Below are 21,661 nucleotides of genomic sequence, written 5' to 3'. Positions count from 1 at the left end.
TCTGTGAATGCGTGATCCTATCTGCACATGTAGAGAACTACATCCAGAAATGGGTAATAACGTTTTGAGGAAGTCAGGTTAAGTCGATAAGTTAAATCGCTCAACACGTTTTTAATTTAAAATAGTCGTCAGTTAATAATAACATGGGGAAAAAAGAAAAGAATAAGAAGAAAGTTAGCGGCAGCGTTAAGACTGCATTAAAAACAGAGAAGAAGCTGAGTGCAAAGCAAAAGAAGGAGCTGGCGGCACTTGGTGAGGTTAGTTTGACGGTGTGCAATTATTTACTATTTTTCGAATTTTTTTATGATCAATTAATTAATAGGATGATATCGCGAAAGTTATTGCTGATATTGAGAAGGAAGAAGCTCGTCGGCAACGCGTCGTCGAAGTGGAAATTGATCCTCCTTCTCGGAGGGTGAATTTTACCATAACGGCGCACCCCTTCAAAGATGAAATCATAATGCTGGGTGGTGAATTTTTTGATGGACAGAAGGTATTTTATATTGGATTTACCTCAACTTATACTAATTTCTCAAATCCATATTACTTATATATTCATATAGTTTGTTTTCATTTTTGCAGACTGTTGTGTATGGAGATATGTTTTTTTATAATTTAAATAAAAGGCAATGGACTGTTGTAAAAGCACCAGGAGCACCACCTCCAAGGTGTGGCCATCAAACGATCGCTGTCCCTTCCCAAAAAGGTGAACTGTGGGTTTTTGGAGGAGAATTTTCTAGTCCTTCAGAATCTCAGTTTTATCATTATAAAGACCTGTGGCTCTATCACATGGGAGACAAAAAATGGGAGAAAGTCGTGTAAGGAGTAATTGTAAATATTCTTAATTCTATTTTAAAAATTAATTACTGACACTTTTTAATCATTCAGGGCCCCAGGTGGACCTACAGCGAGGAGCGGACATAGGATGGTCTACGCAAAAAAGCAGATATTTGTCTTTGGAGGATTTCACGATAATCTCAGAGACTACAAGTACTACAATGACTTATACATCTTTAATTTAGAAACATATAAATGGAATAAAATAGACACTACTGGTATGTACCTGAATGAGCATGTAGTTTTTAATGTTTGAATAATTATTTTTTCAATTGTTATTCAGTGGGAATGAACTTGTTTCAGGAAATTGCCCCACGCCTCGGTCAGGCTGTGTCATGTTACCAATTCCTGAAGGAAAAATTCTCGTGTACGGTGGCTATAACAAAGAGAGAATTAAAAAAGATGTAGATAAAGGAGAGGTGCATACAGATATGTTTGTACTGAGTCCAGAGAGTAAGCTATTCTTATGGAATGTGATGTAACTAGGTTTACCTTATAATTAAAATATTTATTGTTAATTTAGAAAATGATTCAACCGGTCTTAAATGGAAATGGGCGCTTGTGAAACAAACTGGTGTTAAGCCTTCACCTCGTTGTGGTATATCAGCAACTCTAGTCCAGCCAAATTTAGCATATCTGTTTGGTGGTGTTTTCGATGAAGAGGATGATGAGGAAGAACTTCGAGGCACATCTTTCTATAATGACATGATGACTCTAGATCTAGATCTTTATCGATGGCAATCAGTAAAATTAAGTGGAGCCCGAAACCCAACTTCACGGTCTCGTAGAAGAAAACCAAAAGAAGGAGAGAGTATGGATGAAAATACTGAAGAAATGGATACATCGTCAGAGGTTGAACCAATGGTTTTAACCGACGAGGATGGAATTTTTACGGTAGATCAGTTTGTCTGTAATGACAACATTGTATTAAATATTTTCATAATTAGTATGTTTTTACAGGTTACTGTTGATTCATCAACTTCAATTCCGGTTGCTGGAATTTCGGACCTTAAAGTAGAAGAAAGCGAAGCGAAGGAAAATTGGCCATCTCCTAGAATGAATGCTGGACTATGTTTCAAGCATGGAATACTGTATCTATATGGAGGAATGGCAGAGGATGGAAGTAGGCAATACACTCTTAATGATCTACACAGTCTTGGTAAGATATCATCATGATCTTCTTTTTTATTATTTTCAACAGAATATAAAATTAAGGTGTACTTTAGACTGCCGTAAACTTGATGAATGGAGAACTGTAATCAAGGACGATTTATCATCCCAAGTCTGGATTGAATCGAGTAGTTCAGATTCGGATGAAGATACTACATCTGAGGAGGACGACGACCACGACGATGACGAATAATTATTTAATGATTTTTCATCCTGTTCTAGGTAACCTCTTTAGTTCTTCCTCCAAAGATTTTATCTGAAAAGTTGAAAAAATATTATACCCTTTTTATATTGTGTAATTTAATTATCTTACCATTTCCTTATCTTTTCCTCGTTCACAGTCTTCTGAGTCCTCTGAATATTTTTTAACTGATGTTGTTTTTAACAAGCGGTTTAATTTGTTTCCCGCTTCTAGTCTTATCTTTTCTATTTTTTTCTTTGCCTCCTGCAGTGCTACCTTATCCTACAGAAGATAAACCTGTTACAGTTTGCTATATTTCAATTTGTAGTGAATTACTTTGAAATTACTAACGTCCAATACTAGGAAAAGACGACATCTCGTGTCTGCATCATCACGTATGCTTTCCTCGGGTTCAGCGTATTCACAGTTGTTTAGTACTTTAATATTTTCTATTTTAGTTGTTGCTGTGATTACATTTATATGTTCCGCATACAGTTGACTATCTTCTGGAGAATGAACCACAATGTGTACTGGAAATATAAGATTAATTATGTAAAAAAAGCACAACATATGATCAAGAATATTTTTTATTTGAATGTATTCACCTTCAGGTTTCAATTTCCTATTGATGCCAGCAGAAATACTCCGCATCCTATTTATCACTTCAAGAACCTCATTGAATTTTTCTTCCAAGGAAATATCACGCAAGTCCTCAAACTATTTTATTAAAGAATTTAATCAATTTCCATCTTTTAACTGATAAAATAGATGTAGTACTTTGCTCTATTACCTCGGAGGGTACAGGATAAGGTGCTTCCGTTAACGAGGGCAGAGATAAAAATCCTGGCAGTTTAGGTGATAATTTTGTATAGAATTCATCACAAAGATATGGTGTCAGAGGAGCAAGGATTCGTAAGGATACTTCTAAACATTTTACCAAGGTATTTCTGTGCCCATTCATCATTTCTAAATTATCACTTTTGAATCCCACCTTAGTTGCTTCCTTTGCAAAATAAATCTTAGATAGCATTCATGTAAATTATAGTGGACAAATGAAAATAATTCTTACCAAATAGAAATCACAGAATTCATAATATAAAAATTGCTTTATCGCTGAGACTGCTCGGTAGAAATGCCTCTCCGCAAATGCTTTGTTCACTGACGTTACCATAAGTGATAATCGACTTAAGATCCATAGATCGATACTGTGTAAATTTGTTGATGCCTCAAATTCATCTGTGACTCGCAAAGTATACTTGCACGCCTGCAGAATTTTATTGCAAAAGTGCTTGTTTTTCACACATTCTATTATATTGAAATTGATACGTCGTTCTGCAAAAAGTCATGAAAGTAGTTCACTAGAACTTTTATAATAATTTGACGGCTAAAGATTACCTTTAATATTGTGAGCACAAAGTGTCAATCGTAATGCATCAACCCCGCAATCTAGGATCCCATCGGGAAACATTTTAGCGTTTACTGCTAATGTTCGTTTTAATTCGTGGTGGCTAAGAATGCCTGCTTTAAAACTCTGCTCCGCTTGCTCATTAAGATCCTGGAATTAAAAATTAATAATAGCGTTTTCTAGTTGAATGATGGAAAAGATGTATACCAACCTTTAGAGTAATTCCATTAATGACATTTTCTGGTGAAATGACGTTTCCAAGACTCTTTGACATTTTTTTCCCTTGGCCATCACATAGAACTCCATGTAACAAAATTTCCTATTAGAATAGAAAATCTAAATCACATTAGAATGGACAATTAAAGTACAGTAGAATCAAATTAATTTATAAAATGATGACAATACTTTAAAAGGTAATTGATTTGTTAACTCGAGTCCCATCATGACCATTCGGGTTACCCAAAAGAATATTATATCATTTCCAGTCTCCATCATTGTTAATGGATAATAGTCGTTATAATCTGAAATCTAAAGAAGTAAGAGGATTAGTTTAATTTAGCGTCTTCGAAGTAGAATCTTTAAATAACACAATGCTCTCACCTTATTAGGCCATCCCATGGACGAAAAAGGTAATAATGCTGAGGAGAACCATGTATCTAAGACATCGGTGTCTTGTTCGAGCTTGGCATCATTTTTATTTCTTGTCAAGATTCGCCTTGCTTCCTCTTCGTTATGTGCCACTATCCAATTAATATCAGTACCGCATTGATATCTATATGCTGGTATACGGTGACCCCACCAAATTTGTCTCGAAATACACCAATCTCTGCGTACAAAAAAATATGTGTTACAAGATTTTAAATTGCAAGAAGGTAATTTAATGAAATAAGGAGATTACTTAATATTGTTGAGCCACTCGAACCAACTGTCCTGACAAAATGCTGGATCGATTTTTAAAGATCCATCATGGACAACTTGCATTGCACGCTCTGCCATACTTTTGCATTTGACAAACCATTGTTCCCTTAAAAGGTTTTCGATAACATCACCAGTACGTGAGCATCTAGGTATTAACATTTCGTGATTACTAATTTGTTTCAGAGCTCCTAAGTTTGCGAGTTCATGTAAGATTTTTTCTCTAGCCACATATCGTGGCAACCCCTGAAATTGAATGTAGCTGAAACAATTTGCTATTACTACGAATCAAATTTTGCAACTACCTTAAATCTGTCATCATCAGTGGAAATATTTCCATGTTCATCGATGACATCAATTATTTCCAAATTATGTCTCTTGGCAATTGCATAATCCGTTCGATCATGAGCTGGAGTAATTTTCACTGCCCCTAAAAATTAAAAGACGTGTTTATTTATAGTTTGTAGCTATCTACATTTCAAAACCTACCAGTGCCAAATTCTGGATCTACTATAGAATCTGCAATTATTGGTATGTATAATTTTTTAAGAGGATGCCAGACCTCACATCCAACATATTTTGAATACCTCTCATCATCTGGGTGAACTGCGATAGCTACATCTCCTAGCATACTTTCAGGTCTTGTAGTAGCAACAATGATTTCATTTTCTAGTAAAAGAGGAAATTATTTAGCCAACTGTAGTGACAATAGAACAGTACAAAGATGAACCACTTTACCTGATCCTTTAATTTTGTACAATACTTCAACGATTTGACCAAATGGAATCTTCTTATTGTAACCAGGAATTTCAAGAAAAGTTTTCTTGGTGATTCGTTCAACTTCAATTTCAATGTCAGATATTACACTGCGTAAAGCAGGGGACCAGTTTACCATGTCCTTATCTCTGTATATCATATTTCGTTTGTGTAACATTATAAATGCCTCGACAACTGCTTTATTATGATCCTACAATTAGAATTTGTTATCGCATATTAAAAAAATGGCTCTGTCATAAATACCTTGTTCATTGTAAAAAATTCTCTAGACCAGTCTAAGGTAAATCCCATAGTTTTTAATTGTTTTTTTATCATATTTTCATTTTGCTCCTTCCATTGCCACACTTCCGAGAGAAATTTCTCTCTGCCCATATCGAGTCTCGATGCCCCACGTGTAGATTGAAGAATTTTTTCAACAACGACCTGTGTCGCGATTCCAGCATGATCTAACCCTGGTATCCAGACAACGGGATGCTTTTTCATCCTATGCCTATGATTACAATAAAACGCGGTGATGTCATTTAATTTAAAATTTTTTTAATGAATACTACCATCTTTGCCATTTTAATGAATTTACCATCTTGCCAGAACATCTTGAATCGTCCCCGTTAAAGCATGACCTAAGTGCAATGTACCCGTAACATTTGGCGGTGGTAAAATAATTTTAAATGGTTCCTTATCGCCCTTCTTCGGAGTAAAGTATTCATTCTTCTCCCATTTTTCATACCACCCAGATTCTATAGCCTTTGGATGATATATTTCAGGAAAACCTGTGGAAAAATGTTCATCGCTAGTTTCATTCGGTATAAAGTTTCTTCGAGTGCAAATTAAAGTTTCAATACCTGAATGACAGTGTGCCAATTGTTCACTGCTGTAAGTCCTACTTGAAAAAGCCTGACTACAGGGCAGTAAATTCAACCACTGTCGTTTCATTATTGCCTAGTTTAACAATTATGTATGTATATTTTTTAACCTGCAACTGCAAACGCATTTAGGAAATCTATGATGGAAATGATCAGCCAATAGGAAGCAATCTTTAGTGCAGTACATAAGAATGCAACATGGAATAAAAGGGTCGAAACTCTGTTCACAATTGCATAGTCTGTTTTACCGATCACAGATGTTGCTGTACGTAAATTCTCGCGCAACGTCATCTCTCTTGTAGGGGCACATAATTCGTGGCCGATTTCCTGTCTTTCATGCAATAACGCTCCTTCGCGGATCATCCAACTTCTCTGCAGCTCGCTCGTGCTGAAAAATCTCATAATCTAGATACTAAAAAAAATCGCCACTCATGAACTTCTAATTCAAAAGTGTCGAGCCAATCCTCCCCTCGCCATAGTGGAATTCCGTTGAACTGTCAAGCTAGCAACAATGCCGCGAGTTTGCCGGAAGTAAACGACCACGCGACTCAAAGCCGCATTCGAAACTCGTTTTAAATTCAAGTAGAATCGAATGATACACGGCAAATCATCGTAAATCAACTCAGAGGCTTGACGTGACTAATATTGGATAGAATTTTTAAGGCTGTTCGTTGATAAAACTACTGGTCGAGATCGCGCCGACGCCGGCAGTCTCTCGCTTGACCAGCCGCGTGGAGCGGAGGCTGCGCGCCGAGCGTGCGCAGTGGAGCTCTCAAATCCAGCCGTCACCTGTATTGAAAAGGTAAGCAATTCAGCCGTCACTAAATTCCTCGTTTTGTCGCGATATTTCGCGCGGACTCGCCTCGAATCGAGTGGGACCCGACGGGCCATCGGACGGGCCGCGTCGGGGGGGATTGTCACGCGCGGTTACCGCGAAACGCGCGAGAAACCTGTCGAGAAATGTCAAGCGTCTCCGGGCGCTCGGCAGAGCCAGAACCTGAGCCAGGCCGAGGCGTGCAGTCGCGCGTTCGCAGCGAATTTCGTCGACGGGGACAAATCGGGCCTGAGGCGAGGCCCCGTCGTCGTGTCGGAACCTCCGCCGAGGAAGAGGATCGCACCCGCGAGGAAACTCTTCGAGTTTCTGTCAGGTGTCGGTGGCGAAACTTTCACCGCGACCTGACTCGGGGTGACTCGGTGGATTTCGGCCGGACGGAGGTGCGCGTCGCCAAGAGCGCGACAACCGCGTGGATAGCCGCGAGCCTGGCGAGGGGGTGGCCGCGGATTCTTAACCTAACCCCCAAATCTTCGGGCGGTCATCGTGAGACGCCGAACGGCGACTCGTCGACGGAGTCTCCGCCGAATGGCCGACAGAGGGGGGCCTTGTTTGTGTTGGCACGCCGTGTATCCGGCTGTCATGGCGTTGTCCGTTGGCGCGCAGGATATTTACGAAGCTCTTACGGGAGCAAGACGGATCCTTAGATCGCGAGTTAACCCGGGGTAACGCGCGAGGGGATGTCTACGTGTTTGGGGACATTTCCTCCGGGTTTTGCATTATTCCCGGGACCTGACGGCCCGGCTGGCGGCGACCTGGTCGCGTGTGTGCAAAGTGTCGCTGCCGGCGGGGCAGGAGGGTGACGGTGGAGCGGGAAAATGGCGGCGACCGTGCTTGCCACGCGCCATGTCCGATCGCCGCTCGCGCACGTCCTTCTTGATATACGCAACGCCGACGCCGACTATCTAACCGCATCCCTGACCGTTCCACTACTCCACTTTCGGGTGACGATCTCTCGAAACGCGCGTTCGCTCCTCGTTAATCTAAATTCGGGGAGGATGACTAGCCAACGTCTCGTTGCGCTTTTAGAAGAGATTTTCTGTAACGAGGATGATTTTCGAAATCGATGGCCTACGGAATACGTACATATATCTGGTCTGAGAAGTTAAATGGGTCACGTGGCAGGTAACTACGCAGCCGGTCGTTTTATTGCCCCAACTTTATGAGTCCCTCGAAAATCATATATATGGTTACCGTAGGTCCTCAACCCTAAGGGCCATTTTCCCGTGACTTCTACCGGGGAATCTGAACCTTATCGCCCAAATTTTCGGGCCAGCTTCCCTAGACTTATCCGCCTCTGAAAATCCACCTTTGGTTTTCTTTTTCGTCGGAACTCGTTCCCTCACGAATCTAGGTCAGATTGTCGCGGCGAGTGCGACTTCGCGGCTGATCGGAGCGTCGCCGGAGTTAAAATAGCCCACGATCGAAAATCATCTATGTCTGAAAGTGCGCATTTAGGAAAAAGTACTTTTTTTTCTTTTTTCTACCAATCTCCCACGAATCCACGAGACGTTCGAAGGCAAGAGCGAGATTCTCTCGTCGAGCCTCTGCAGGCTGGCGTTTTATTTTTGTAGACGTTATCTATTTTGTTTATTCGCCGTACTCTTGCAAGGCCATCGATGCACGGATTCCCAAAGCGGGGCCGAGTCGCCGCGAGATAGTCACGCGGTCGGTCTTTTATTTGTTTGTTTCGATTTATTTTTATTAATTTATTCGCAAGGCTAATCTCGGCCCGATACCCTCCAGTCGACGGAACCGTTGACTTCCGAGGACTCCGAAATATCGCGCAGTCTTTGGGATATTTTTTTTTTTTTTTTTATTAAATTGTCACGTTTGACGTAATCTTGCTGGGTTGCGATCTCGCCTTCTTCGGTGGACGTCGCGTTCGGAGAATGGGCCTCGAAGAATGGGTCAACGGCTGCAAAAGCGAGGAGGAAAGTTGGATCAATGGGTAACGGTGTCAGGGGCACGTTGGCATCACTTGTTATCGAGACGCGCGATAATCCTCCCTGGCTATGCAACCTGGAAAATCATGCCCAATAAAATTATGCCGCGCGGCCACCCTTTCGCGAGCCGTTCCACATTCGTAATACATTCTCTCCCACTTTCACCGATGTAACACGCCGGTGCTCGTTCCTCCTGGTTGGTCCAGCCGAGACCGAGAGACGGCTCGTCGGAGAAAGTAGGAAAGAAGGAGGGAAAAAAAAAAAGAAGTGGACGAATTTCCTTTTTCCATTGCGAAACCGACCTCGCGCGGTCCTTGGGACTTTGTTATATTACGAAATTTAACGACCGAGGATCTTATTAATCCCGATTGTTGGTCATTCCAGGAGGCCGAGTTTTCGTTCTCTTCCAGAGGTCTCTCTTCGCGCCGAAAACCGAGCCTTCCATGGAAACGCCCTGAGAAGCGTCGTGTCCCCGGAAAAGGTTGCAATTTTAAGGTACCCCCCCAATTTTTTTTTTTTCCATATTCCGAATGCAATTACGACAATCTCAGAATGTCTGCAAGGTGTTTGCATAGTTTAACACAAACTGTGCGGAGAAGTTGGTCCAAGATGGCCTTGCGGAGTGCATTCCTCGGGGTTAACGGCGACTTTTTGTCAGCTACCTCTGGTCGTTCCGCTACACGAATTACGCCCGTTTAACGGCGAGGCCGAGCCCGGGACCCGAGCCGGCCGTAAAATCTCCATTTTCGAAAAGGATCACGAGAAGCGACTCCCAGTCTCTGGTCCCTCGACGTCGGCTCGCGCGACTTAGAGAATCTTCTCTTCGTGGAGGAGAAGAACGCTTAACGGTGGAAATAGGAAATAAAGAGGCGTTAAGAGTAATTCCGCGAGTAATTACGAGATACAGGCGTTGCAAAATCCCGCGGGGTAATGGAGTAGTCGGGGATTAGGTCGCGAAAAGCGGGAGAAAGACCGCCAGACGGTGAGGCATCTAATTGCGAATTTTCTCCGTTGCGCAACCCTTTATTATTTAACGACCACTCGCGGGGGAAAGACGCTTACTAGACGATAATCCCACCTCTCGTCTGATACATTATGTATGGCGCCGTGTCCATGACACCGTTACCTCGTAAAACAAACTTTCGATCTCGTTTCCACGAGGGACTCTCGCCGGCCGAGGTGTCGACGTTTAAATTCGGAGCACCCGGCGCGTTCCCCTCCACTCTTTATCAGGGATTCCGGCATCGGTTCTTTATCGGGAATTTCGGCATCGGCGACTCTTAGAAAATATTTTCGATTTATTCGGTGTCTAACCGCGTAGGGACCGGGTAGAATAGCGAAAAACAAAGGGGGACCCAAGGTGAGGAGCGGATGAGGTCTTGCCGACGTCGCGGTTTCCTTATCTCGAGGCGAAACAATGTATTAGGAGTCGCATTGTTGTACATTGTCACATATTGCGGGTATATTTCCCCGTTTTGTATTGAATCGCGTATACTGGATCGCCTGTCCGCATTAGAGTTCGAAAATTCTCATTTTCGCGGTCCTATCCCCCGGCCGGGGTCGCGGCCCCCGTTATCAGGCTCTCGCCGATTCCGCAATCGTTGCAGTCTCGACGCCCCCTGATAAGTCTCCTTATCGATCCGCTGCTAAGCCAGATTCCCCGGTGATAGATATCGTGAGACAGGTACCTAGGTGCACCTCCAATGCTGCGCCCCGCTTAACCAATGTGATTAGGAAATATGATAAAATGTCCATTATCATTTTCGTTTCCGTGGAGGTACGGGTCCTGACCCGGTCCATTTAACCAGGGCCCCGTCCCCGTGGTCCTACCACGCGTAACCCTGGTCCACTCGGGTCATTGAATCGCGTTATACGTAGAGGGGGCTCGCCTCCACCTAAACCCGATCAACGTAACGCGTGGCAACGTCGCCGGTGCACCCTGCCTCTTCCCCTCCGACCGCCGACCCCCCGTCGGCCCTGAATGCGTCCTGCAACGGTAACCTGCGACTCGAGCCGACGGCCGAATTTCGAAACTTGCTCTCTTAGGAAGGGATCGCGCGCCTTCGTGTAAAGGAAACGCTAATTGAACGCGGTAGGAGCTACGGAGGTCAGATTCCACGGGATGCCGGGAATTCCTCGAGCGGTCCTTTTTCTCTCGAGGGCGGTCGCAGGATGCGTCGATGGGCGCAGGCGCAGCTGGGAATATATGCAAAGGCACCCTCCCGTCAAGAAGAACCTCGCGCCGGAGGTTTTGCCTCTTTTTCTTTTTTTTCTTTCTCCCTTTTTTTATCTTTCGGGCGCATCCCAACGGCGCGGCGGCGGGGGGGAGGCGTCAAGAAACGCGACGGAAGGCTCGGCTGCGATTAGAGCGCGTCCCAGGAAAGTAGGAGGGAACCGCTTTTATTTTCGTATCCATCTCGCGCGAGCCCCGGCGATAAAAAGAAATCTCTCCCTCCTCGGCGGAATCTTGGCGCTCCCGTTTCGTGCGGATAATTGAATCACGCTGGTAATCGTTTCCTCCGGATCTCCAGGCCCATTTCTTTTCTTTTTCTTTTTCTTTCTTTCTTTTTCCTTTCTTTTTTCTCCGCAGTCGAGTCGATGTCGGAATGTCGCGTTTGCATGTTTGTTTTGGGAGGACCGCTGTGCGAGCAGCTGCGGTCCGCCGAATTCAACGTGCAAAAAGTAGGAAGCCGCGACGGCGCTTTAATTCCCCGCCGCGCCGACAGGGGCGCTGCGCTCGGGATCGGTTTCGCACCTGCTGCCGCCACTTCCTCTCTACGTGAGCGGATGCAGCCCCGGAGGGGGATTAGGCGATTTAGGTGACATGTGGTCGAGCAGAGCATTCTTGGATATTAACGCGATCTTAACGATGATTAAATCATTATCGAGGGCAAGAGGCCATGGACTCCGACATGGCGATGGAAAGGTGGGATTATCGTTGTTTAGAGTGGAGCGCGACTATGGTTTCATGGGGATCTGACTCCAGGCTCGAAAACGAAACGACTTTGTGTTAATGAATCGACTGGGGTTAGGTATAAAATTCCGCGAATTAATTCGATCCTCCGCGAGTCTGGGACGAAAAGTGTCGAAAGAGAAGAGAGACGCACAGTCGACGGAGCGGCAACGTTGTCCCGATGTGACGCGCCACTCGTGCGTGGGGGTCCGCTCGGCAAAAGTGGGGCTGCGTCGGAGAAAAAGTGGGGTTAGGGGCGTCCCCTTTGACAGCGTGCGTGCGTGCGTCACGGCGCGTACGCTCTCCGTTATTCCGAATCGCCCGGAGTCCCTCGGCGGTCTCTCTTGGCCGGCTTTGCCAATGCGCCCGGCACGGAGATTCGGAACAAAGATGGGCAGTGACAGGACGGGGACTATTTTTACTTTCCGCGACTCTTTTCCCGACCGCGAGGGGGCATACGGCGGTCCGCTTTGTCGCCCCAACGGCAGCCCCACGTGAGGGCGGCCATTTTGTTTTCGTGCGGTTGCTATCCCCCGCGCGGTACCGCGATTCGTATTTCCCGGTGTGTTTTGTAACACTTCTCGGCACACGGTTGGGTTTATTTGGTCGTCGTGATCTTATCGATTTCTCGTCCGGGGATACGATTGCGAGTAATGGACATCTGGACCGAGTTTCTTGTTTACCGAGTGGTTGTCACGGCGCTCGCAAGATGGCGGCGTGCGGGGAATACAACGGTTCCTTGAATGACTGTTGCACGGACTTGTCTTTACCTTCCCGAGGGTTCGGATTGTCATGGATTTAGTAAGTAAACTGTTTAAGTTAGAACAAGGTCCTTAGAGTGTCGTTTCGTCATAGATTTACAAAATGGCGCCGAGTTGTGGACCAGAGGAGATATGTTTGGTGACTTGAATGACGGTCGATATGTCCAGGGATTCGAGGGGTGAAACTTCCGGGGATGATGTAAATAGGAAAAGATTACACAACGGTAGGGAACCTTAAGACCGATTAATCTTAACGTGGATTGTATTACGACGTTGTTAAGTGAGTATCCTAATGTTCAGGAGACTTATCTAGGAAACAGTCGGAGGGTGAGTCGTTCGTCGTCCGGGCAACGATCCCTTCGGTCACGCGAGGGAGAAAAAAAATGACTCGGCGTTATCTCTGGGCCTCTGTGTTTTATTATAAGTATAGTTGCTATACGGCCGGATCGATAAGGCAATGGGGCCTGCGGGAATCGGTTTCTCATTCATGCAACAGGCAATTTGATAAGGAAACAAAGTAGCTGCGTAAGTTGCCCGGTAAATATTGACGTGGAAACTTTTCCTGATAAAGCTCCGAAAAGCACGTATCTCCGATTAACTTGAAACTTCGTGTCCCAATATATTTTGACCCGCTGGTTACGAATAGGATTGCGAAAATTGGTGCAAGTGTTATCTTCGTGATGAAAATGATTGTTAACAATTTTTGCAAAATTTCACGTTATTTCGATTAGCATAGGTTTAAGAGAGAAAAGTTTCAGATAAGAATTCTAGCTTTTCAGAAAATACGTCTTTTATGTTGTATACATTTTTTTCTTTTTTCTGTCGTATTCGTTATCAGTGGGTCAAAATAGGTCGGTATACGAAGTTTCAAGGCAATCGGAGGTATGCGCTTTTTGGAACCTCACTCAATTTTTCTTATCTAAATTTCCGGTCAGACTGCGATTAACCCGAATGCGTCTTCCCAAGAAACAGTCCGCGAATGGGTCGCGTAGATCGGAGGACTAATCGGTGGCCATTTTGTTTGCAGATACAACAGTAGCACAGGACAAGATGTTTAGTTTCCACAAGCCGAAAGTTTATCGGTCCAGCACCGGCTGCTGCATCTGCAAAGCTAAATCTAGCAGGTGAGATTTAAACGCCATCGCTTGTAAGCGTTCTCCTGCCAAATGGTAAGAAAATTAATTATCCGCTTTCAGTTCGAGGTTTACGGACAGCAAGAAGTACGAGGAGGATTTTATCGAATGCTTCCAATTGGAGGAACGGCGGACAGGGGAGATTTGCAATGCTTGCGTCCTTCTGGTTAAGCGTTGGAAGAAGTTGCCAGCTGGGAGCAATCGCAACTGGAGACACGTGAGTAGTTAATTAAGAAATTTATTTATTTGCCTTATTCATTGTGCGCTGCATCTTCGGTTTGAACTTGAGAAATAACGATCCCTCCGCACAGGTTGTGGACGCTCGAGCAGGACCTGGCATCAAGTCGCTGACGAAGTTCAAATCAAAAAATAAAAAGAAGCTGAAGGACATCCCGGAAAAGCTCGAGAAGATCATGAAGAAGAAGCACGTCTACTTGAAGCCGGAGCGCGACCGCGAGCAGAGCCCGGCCATGAGCGACGATTTGACCGGTTGGTACCGATATCAATGATAGTGGATTTCTGTTCATAAAGTGTTATTGAATGCATTTTTAATTTTTAGAAGACTATCTGGGCGGAGCTGGCAGCAAGGGCTCGAGCAGAGCCGGCAGTCCTGCGGGGAGCGACGAGGTCACTGCTGGCGTCAGAAGGTTGGCCATGGAACAAGGAGAATTCGACGGGAAGGACCATCTGCCTGACAACGGCTTCATCGACTTGTCCTACTTTAAAAGGTAATTACGAAATCCGTAGTTAACTTTTGACCGGAGGCGCTACCGTGCTCCGCTTTGTCCTTTTTTCTTATATGCCTAGAAGGCGCGACACTAATCGTTCGCTCGATTTCCTCAGGGAGGTGATTTGCTGCGGCACGATATTCAAGGGTCCTTACGGGGAGGTGATAGTGGACCCATCGCTGATAAAGCCGTGCATAGGCTGCATCGCGAGACAGCAACAACGGAGGCAGAGCAACATCCTGGGAAGCAGTCCTCAGCATAGCTCGGCATCGGCGAGTCCAGCCCACAGTTCAGCGTCCGCAAGTCCGGCCCACAGTTTGGAGTCCGCGGTCGACACGACAACGGTGCCTAAGCCCACTAGCAAGTCCTTCAGCGACTCGTCCTCGGATTCGGGATATGACGAGTCCTCCAACCAAGGAGTCGGCGAGAGCAAGATCACCAAGCTCATCCAAAACTCCCACTCTAGTGTCAAGCAACAGGCCGTGAAGATGATACAACCGGTGAAGAGTGTGCAACTAAAGGCGATCCCGATATCGGAAGCTGTCAGGTTAAAAGCTGAGGTGCCGATTAAACTGGTGCCCCTTAAACAGGTCGATCAGCTCGTGTGCAAGCCCATAACCCTGGCGTCCTCGGCCAGCGTTACCCTGACCAGTAGCAATATCCCGCATCCTATGGTCAACATCCCGACTAACCCGCTTGTCGACTTCGCCATGCACGCCTCCTCGAGGCAGTCCGTCTCCAATTAATGTCAGTCCCTCGTAGAGTCTCTTAACTTATTCCTCCGTTCATTGATTCTTGCGTTCTTCATCGTGTAGTTAGACACATACATCTTGCCGAAGCGGTCGGCCGCGAGCGGGGAAACGGTTCCCCGGGGAACGAACGTTTCCCCCTCGACGTTAGGCCTCTTCGGTAGCACATTGACTTATATATAAATATATATATATTCATATATCCGATGTGCTAGCTGGCGCGTCGCTCTGTTCCCCAGACAACGAGGGCTATGGACGGGCGCGTCCTAAATTTTTATCCTGTCCAAGACAAATTAGAGAGTTTATCATGTTACGAGAGTGCGGTGATAATGGAATTCTTATGATTTTGTACGCAATGACTGTTGTGGGGCCCCGGTGGGCGGGTGGAGCTCTCGATCGGGCGGTTCTCGGTCAAAGTTTTTCGACGAAAAATGTGTAAGGTGGTGGTCGACACTTTGTGGGTCGCGATCGGGAAGCTCCGTCTCGTCCCCATTTGGGCACCGTTTGTAGCATAAATATTGCTTATAAACTGCCACGAGCCATGACTGTTGACTATCCACGCGTCATTTGCAGAAGACGTGGCGAGTTTTCGGGATAGAACGATAGGCGGGAGATTAACCAGTAAGAGTCTATTAATTAGCGGCATACATCAAAACACTGTGATGATACTGTAAAGTTGTACTTGAGATATGTAAGATTTTTTAACATTGGCGAGTGGCAGTTACGTTACATAGGCGCGATTTATGTTGATCAACCGCTTTGTGAACGTCATTGAGAGGTATATATGTATATACAACGATAGACAAAGTTTTATATATATGTATATCGCTAGGTGCAAGAGAGAGAGCGAGAACGACCAATACCCATCCACGGCTTCGGAATCTGGGCTACATCTGTACTTGCAATCGTCTATGTGAATACACAATTAATGTTCGTATAGGTGTTCCAAGATGCCAATCGATTTTTCTAACAACTTCGGGTCCAATCGAATTCGATACAGGGCGAGCCCCGAGGGCTCGTTTTTTTAGGGTCACAGATTTCTACACTTTTTATCCTGGTGCATCTCGAGACACGGTGTGGACCTAACCGAGGCTCCATGACATTAAAATTAGGCGACTAAACGCGGCTAACGAGACAATGTGTTCAGATACTGTTTAACTCTGACCCAATTATATAGCAATAATAAGAGTAACTTAATTTTAACGAGGAACTGCGTGCGTCCGGTTTTATAGCATCGCGTCGCTATGATGGTATATTTAGGCAGTATTAATTGTGTGAGAGGAAAGGGATATATATATATACATATATATGTATGTAGGACACGGCAATCGGATTGGCTGAATGGACCAACGGACTCCGATGCGATGCCTTCTCGCGCCCTGCAGCGAGCACCGCCATGGTGAGGATGCCGCTGCATCGGCGACGTAGAGGTGCCGTTTTCGCGGGCAAATCAAGGCGATGCAGGCCGGACGTTGTGTCCTAAAATTGAGATGTGGACTTAGAAAAAAGAAGGAGAAGGTCCAGGCGCGGAGAGGATAGGGATTCGGACGAGGGGTCGCGATCAAGTTTGAGAAGGAGTCCATGCTCGGCTCCACCTCGCACGTCCAATCGCCCGGTCGCGCTGCATCGCCTTGACGATTTATCATAGGCTAGTAGTTAAGGTTAATGCGTTAGTTCCTAGTTTGAGAGACGGGCACACTGACGAACAAATGCACAAGTACCGCTGTACCTGTCCCGAGCGTAGGTCGCGTTGGCTTTTACATTGTACCTCGCCGGTAGACCTTAGCGGACCTATGCCGGCAAGTCCAGAGTGTACGACAGTACATCAGTGAGAGGCGCATTTTACGAGACTTAGTACTTTTCTCTCGGCGAGTTTTATTTCCTTATGAGATGTCTAAAGCCAAACGCGTCGGTAGGATGGTGCCAAGAGTTTCGCATGTGCAATATGCCGACCCGCGAGACTCCCCACGGTGACCTGTCTCGCGGGTCACGATCTCGTGCGGATTCGAATCGAGCGATCGGGACTCCTTGATTTCGCCCGGTCGGAACGACGCCCGCGTTTCTTAACCGTTTATTTCCTAGGAAAACCGCGCGACGCCCGGCCAGAGGCATAGGGAATTTTTTTTCTTATTTTTTTAATTCACTCTTCCTCCTTCTTTTCTTTTTTTTTATTCGCTCTTCCATGAGGAGTTTCGACCCACGACCTGGTCTTTCCCATGCCGGGCCTCGCGCCAGTCTTGAACTAGTTGTAGAACTACGGCCACTGCCCACCTAACTTAGGCTCACTGACAATCGTGTATAGGGAAGGCGAGGGCAACCAGGGCGAGTCGACGACGACGGCTCGGCCGGTCCTCGTTTCTGGAATCAAACATCGAATCTGCGGTCTACCGGGCGGACGACGAGACCCACCCTCGTCCTCCGGCAGACCTCCTTTATATAATATTTCTTTGACTAAGAGACCGCGATGATCTCTCCTTACTGTGAATGCCGACAACTCGATATTCTTCTTTATATGTATACATATGTATCGCGCAGTGTAGGATTACGTTTCGCGACTTTAGGATCACAACGGGAGTAAAGGAAGAATTCTTGTTTGTGCGGCCCCTCTTCGCGGTCGCTTGCATCCGTGATATCTCTCGATCAGCTGATCCAGACGAGGATGCGCGATTCTTATCTATTACCCTCGTGCTCGAGATATCCCGGATGCACCTGTGGGTCGGGGTCTGCGAATCGCATGGGTTGTGCATCGGACCTCGTTTCATATGTTTTCTAGTATTGTGCAGCTAAGTCCGGGGCTAACCTCTCTGCCGACTTCCAAGGGTCGGCCCGGGAGAATTCCCCTTAACTCTGCCTGTGATCCCTCCAGGATGCTCTGCCCTATGATAGGCAATCAATTATGTAACTTATTTATTTTTTAATTCCGTTTATATAATGCCCCGCAATATCTAAGACGTTTTCCCCCCCTCTTCCTACAAATTTATATATATAAACGTATATATATACACACATATATATATATATAATATACATATATTTTTTTACACCCAATTAGTCTTTGTTCCGCCGCGAGACTGAGGGGGTCGAGCGCGCACTGCCACGCAGGGCAATATGTTTGATTCCAAGTCGATTTGCTGGCAATATGTTCGTGGAATTATTTATTTTCTTCTTTTTATGAGGTTTTATTTTTTTTTTTTAATTATCACTAATATTATTAACATTATTCGTTTCTCCCGCCCCCCAGCCCTTTCTTATTTTTTTTTTTTCTGGAGAGTCGTTTTTTGTACATTTAAATTATGATCGACGTGGTGCATTCTGCGGATGGGAGCAGATAGATTAAGCACCCGTTAAGGAGAGACAGAGGAATACCTGCGAGGTGAACAGAGAGATCCTTGCGCGAAATTACATTTTTATATGTAACTCTAATTAGTTGTACGTAGGGTGTATGTCGGATAGATATATGTATATGGAGGGCATGTATCGGGCGTGCATTTTTCTAAGATAAGAGAGGCGATTTTGTAAGTCTGCTTAGACCGAGAGTTTAAGGAACCGAATGATAAGGTAGAGAATGAGGGATTGAACCTCTCTGTGCGGTCGGAATTGGGAAAGCCGGTCGGTCGGTAAGGCTCATATTCCCGCAGCTTTGCTCCGGGAATTTGAACCTTACGGCCCGCGTGCGCTCGGCTGGCTCTTCCCTCGGTCGGATTCTGCACCAGAGGGGATTGGAGAGGACATTGTCTCGAGGAGCATTGATTTCCGATATCGCGTGCGATTACCTTAATTACGAATAGGGATCTTGCCCGAGCTGCGACACGCCGATTGAGCGCCGGCCCTGACAGTTTCCGATAACGTTTAACTTAATCGAGAACTACTTTTAACGTGTAAGTCAATCTAGTTAAGTACTCCTTTCCGACATATTGAGCCGCAACTGAGCCCGAGGAAACTTTCGAACGAACGTCTTTACGCGCCTCCAGGCGCTTTGTATGCGATATACATTATTACGATTAGCAGTGTAATCAGACGCGACGATCGACACGGATGCGCAGCGATAAATTCGATATTGTATTCGAGCCGGCCGAGAGATCGATTCTATCCTACCTCGCCCCCGATGTCGCGGCTCGAAAGTCTTGGAGACCTCTTTTTTTTTTTTTTTAAATCCCCGGAAAGCTGGAATTTTTAGTCGCGGAGGTCAGGAACTGGGGAATCCCGTATCCGAGATTTTCGATGGGAAATTCCCCATTCGGGGGATTTTTCATGGGCTAGGATTTTAGGGGGGCGAGGGAAATTTTGATATGCCCTCTTCGAAGATTCTACTCTTGGCCGAGCTCAATTCTCTTCTGATCGAGTAGACAGGGAGGATTTTCAACGGACGAAAGGTGTCAATATTCGCCTAGTCACTTGCAATTCAAGTCTCCTTTAGTTCCCGCGTCAGTTATTTCCACGGATACGTTTTCTTTCCCCCCCTCTTCCGAGGCGGTCCGATACTTTTTATAGTAAAATCGAGAAAATCAAGAAACATCATTCGAGAAGATTTACGACAGGGATGTAAATATATACATAAATATATATTTAAAAGGAGCCTTGATCTCGGTAGAAGTCCGAGAGAGGAGTTCGACTTGGACTCCTCCCTCGGCCTATTTACATCGGAGTGAATTTCTACATCAACCTTGAATAACGATTGTGAGACTGATCGATGTACTAAGCAGATAACTGTTAATTTATATTCAACTATATTCAATTAATATTAGGGACTTCCGTCGCCTAATGCGAGAGGGCTCGGCTTCGGTCTAGTCCTCTCTGTAATTTCCTCTTTTTGTTTTTGTTTTTTTCCTCTATCTTTCTTTTTATTTTTTTTTTCGCGAATCGCTAATCGACTGCGAGCTCGCCCCGGGATTTCTGTAATTTACGGTTACGCGTGTAACGCCGGACCTGTGTCAATAACCAACGGTGACTGCCATAATTATTATCTCGTTGTATCTCAGTGGTTATCTGTATGATATGCGTTTGTACATACGTTGTACCATAGTACTAATGAGGTCATTCTAATCATTGTAAGAGATGTCCCGGCGAAATTCCACCTTTCGCGACGTCCGGTCGCGTTGCCGCGGACCTCCGTATCGGGTTGGCTAGTCAATTCCATCCTAAATTGATTTAGGCTTCTTGAGAGATGCCTTATAGTGAGTCGGGACGCGCTGGCCAACCCGATGCTAATTGTTAAGAGTCCATCAGTCACACAAGAATCACACAAATTAGGATATAACGGGCTTCGATGAGGCGTCTCCACCGGCAAAACATATCCTCGTCCAATCGGGATTACGCATTGTAAATACCGAAACCGACCGGCATGGTCGCCTAGCGGGGACGCGGCGAACGGCGGCCATTTTGGTTCCGCGAGGTCCATCAGCGATCGCCGCTTTTCCGCCCGGTGTAATGCTCAGAATGAATGGAATTACGCCCAGAAATTGGTATTTATAACGATAAAATAATAATTTTTGTACGGTAAACCAGCGATCTGGGGGGAGATCGCGACATAATCAAAGACCAGTCTCCGCGGCGATACCAAATTCGGCGGCGAGTACGCGTATACGTGCACTTACTAGACTGTACATGTATGTACAGAGACGTGCAGTCGAGCTCGTTACTTTTCTACCTGTGTACCTCGTATTAGGGATTCTCATAGGGACCCGAGGAGTTGAATATTTCAATTTGTTAAATAACGAGTTAATAAGCCATTCGACTCGTCGGGTCGGTAAATTCGCGGGATGGCGTAGTAAGTCATGGACTGTGTGATCGCAAGTGTCGGGGTAAATCTATAGTCGAAAGTTTCCCCGAGTCGTTCGGGTCTCTAGGCTGTCGAGAGACCTACTTCCGGTGGGGAATCACTTCCGGCTGGGAGTTAAGAGCGCGGGGATATATCGTGTCAAAGGAACGGTGCATTGCGGGGGAACCTCGAGGCCGAGTTCGACAGGGTTTAAGGGATTCTTCGGAGCGGACTAAGAAATCATGAGAAATGGGAAAGTCCTCCCTCAGTTAAAAGTAACAATGTCTAGGGAGATTATTCTACTCGCGGGAGGCGTTTTCTTGATTTATTTTACGATTACACCGTCGAGTGAGGAAATCGGTCCTTTGTTTTCGCTCCTTCATCCCGAGGGAATGTAATACATCCGAGTACCTATTATATCACACTATTTTAACGATCTGATATATCTGTAACGTTTAAGTGTACGATTAATTGTCTTACTCATAGTGCTTATGTACATGCGCAAGATCCAGATATTTCTACATTCATTTACTCGCAGTGATTGTACATACTGTGCGAAGTATTATGTATTATTCCATTTGTTAAGCATTGATTAAAGTATTGTGTAAAAAAAAAAGAAACTAAGAAATGCCCGCATATGGGACACCGCGACT

The 21,661-nt window shown here is 45.3% G+C and overlaps 3 protein-coding genes and 1 long non-coding RNA gene across 8 annotated transcripts in view; 2 read left to right on the top strand and 2 right to left on the bottom strand.

Annotated features, from left to right (window-relative positions):
• Positions 1-132: 132 nt before the first annotated feature.
• Positions 133-2,294, top strand: LOC105699218 (kelch domain-containing protein 4). Its single transcript, XM_012424050.2, has 8 exons — positions 133-257; positions 323-493; positions 583-818; positions 889-1,055; positions 1,141-1,290; positions 1,361-1,731; positions 1,798-1,996; positions 2,064-2,294. The coding sequence occupies exons 1-8, from the start codon at positions 144-146 to the stop codon at positions 2,198-2,200; spliced, it is 1,545 nt and encodes a 514-aa protein (XP_012279473.1). The 5' UTR covers positions 133-143; the 3' UTR covers positions 2,201-2,294.
• LOC105699217 (valine--tRNA ligase, mitochondrial-like) lies at positions 2,123-6,486 on the bottom strand. 2 transcript variants are annotated; one of them, XM_012424048.2, is made up of 18 exons: positions 6,397-6,486; positions 6,128-6,264; positions 5,863-6,055; positions 5,529-5,775; positions 5,247-5,475; positions 4,998-5,177; positions 4,814-4,938; positions 4,492-4,754; positions 4,194-4,419; positions 3,999-4,121; positions 3,805-3,912; positions 3,584-3,743; positions 3,258-3,520; positions 2,979-3,191; positions 2,794-2,905; positions 2,540-2,718; positions 2,321-2,470; positions 2,123-2,263 (listed from the first exon to the last, which is right to left on the bottom strand). In XM_012424048.2, the coding sequence occupies exons 2-18, from the start codon at positions 6,216-6,218 to the stop codon at positions 2,216-2,218; spliced, it is 2,910 nt and encodes a 969-aa protein (XP_012279471.1). In that variant the 5' UTR covers positions 6,219-6,264; positions 6,397-6,486; the 3' UTR covers positions 2,123-2,215. The 2 variants fall into 2 exon arrangements, with proteins under 2 accessions (XP_012279471.1, XP_012279472.1); XM_012424049.1 differs by lacking the exon at positions 6,397-6,486 and having other exon boundaries at positions 6,128-6,275.
• Positions 6,487-6,930: 444 nt separating this feature from the next.
• LOC105699117 (SIN3-HDAC complex-associated factor) lies at positions 6,931-21,654 on the top strand. 4 transcript variants are annotated; one of them, XM_012423864.1, is made up of 7 exons: positions 6,931-6,950; positions 9,311-9,421; positions 13,668-13,764; positions 13,837-13,990; positions 14,085-14,262; positions 14,333-14,501; positions 14,617-21,654. In XM_012423864.1, the coding sequence occupies exons 3-7, from the start codon at positions 13,691-13,693 to the stop codon at positions 15,245-15,247; spliced, it is 1,206 nt and encodes a 401-aa protein (XP_012279287.1). In that variant the 5' UTR covers positions 6,931-6,950; positions 9,311-9,421; positions 13,668-13,690; the 3' UTR covers positions 15,248-21,654. The 4 variants fall into 4 exon arrangements, with proteins under 4 accessions (XP_012279287.1, XP_012279290.1, XP_012279288.1 ...); XM_012423865.1 differs by lacking the exon at positions 6,931-6,950 and adding an exon at positions 7,896-8,105; XM_012423867.1 differs by lacking the exon at positions 9,311-9,421 and having other exon boundaries at positions 6,932-6,950.
• The window catches only part of LOC105699120, a 999-nt gene continuing 649 nt past the window's right edge, over positions 21,312-21,661 (bottom strand). Inside the window, exon 3 of the long non-coding RNA XR_001103990.1 lies at positions 21,312-21,419. This is a non-coding gene — a long non-coding RNA (uncharacterized LOC105699120). The remainder of the gene's footprint in view (positions 21,420-21,661) is intronic.

The sequence above is a fragment of the Orussus abietinus genome, unplaced genomic scaffold, assembly GCF_000612105.2.
Source record: "Orussus abietinus isolate OABI.00-Male unplaced genomic scaffold, Oabi_2.0 scaffold3, whole genome shotgun sequence".
Lineage (NCBI taxonomy): Eukaryota > Metazoa > Arthropoda > Insecta > Hymenoptera > Orussidae > Orussus > Orussus abietinus.
The sequence above is the reverse complement of the archived record's forward strand: the minus strand, read 5'-3'. Positions and strand labels throughout refer to the sequence as shown.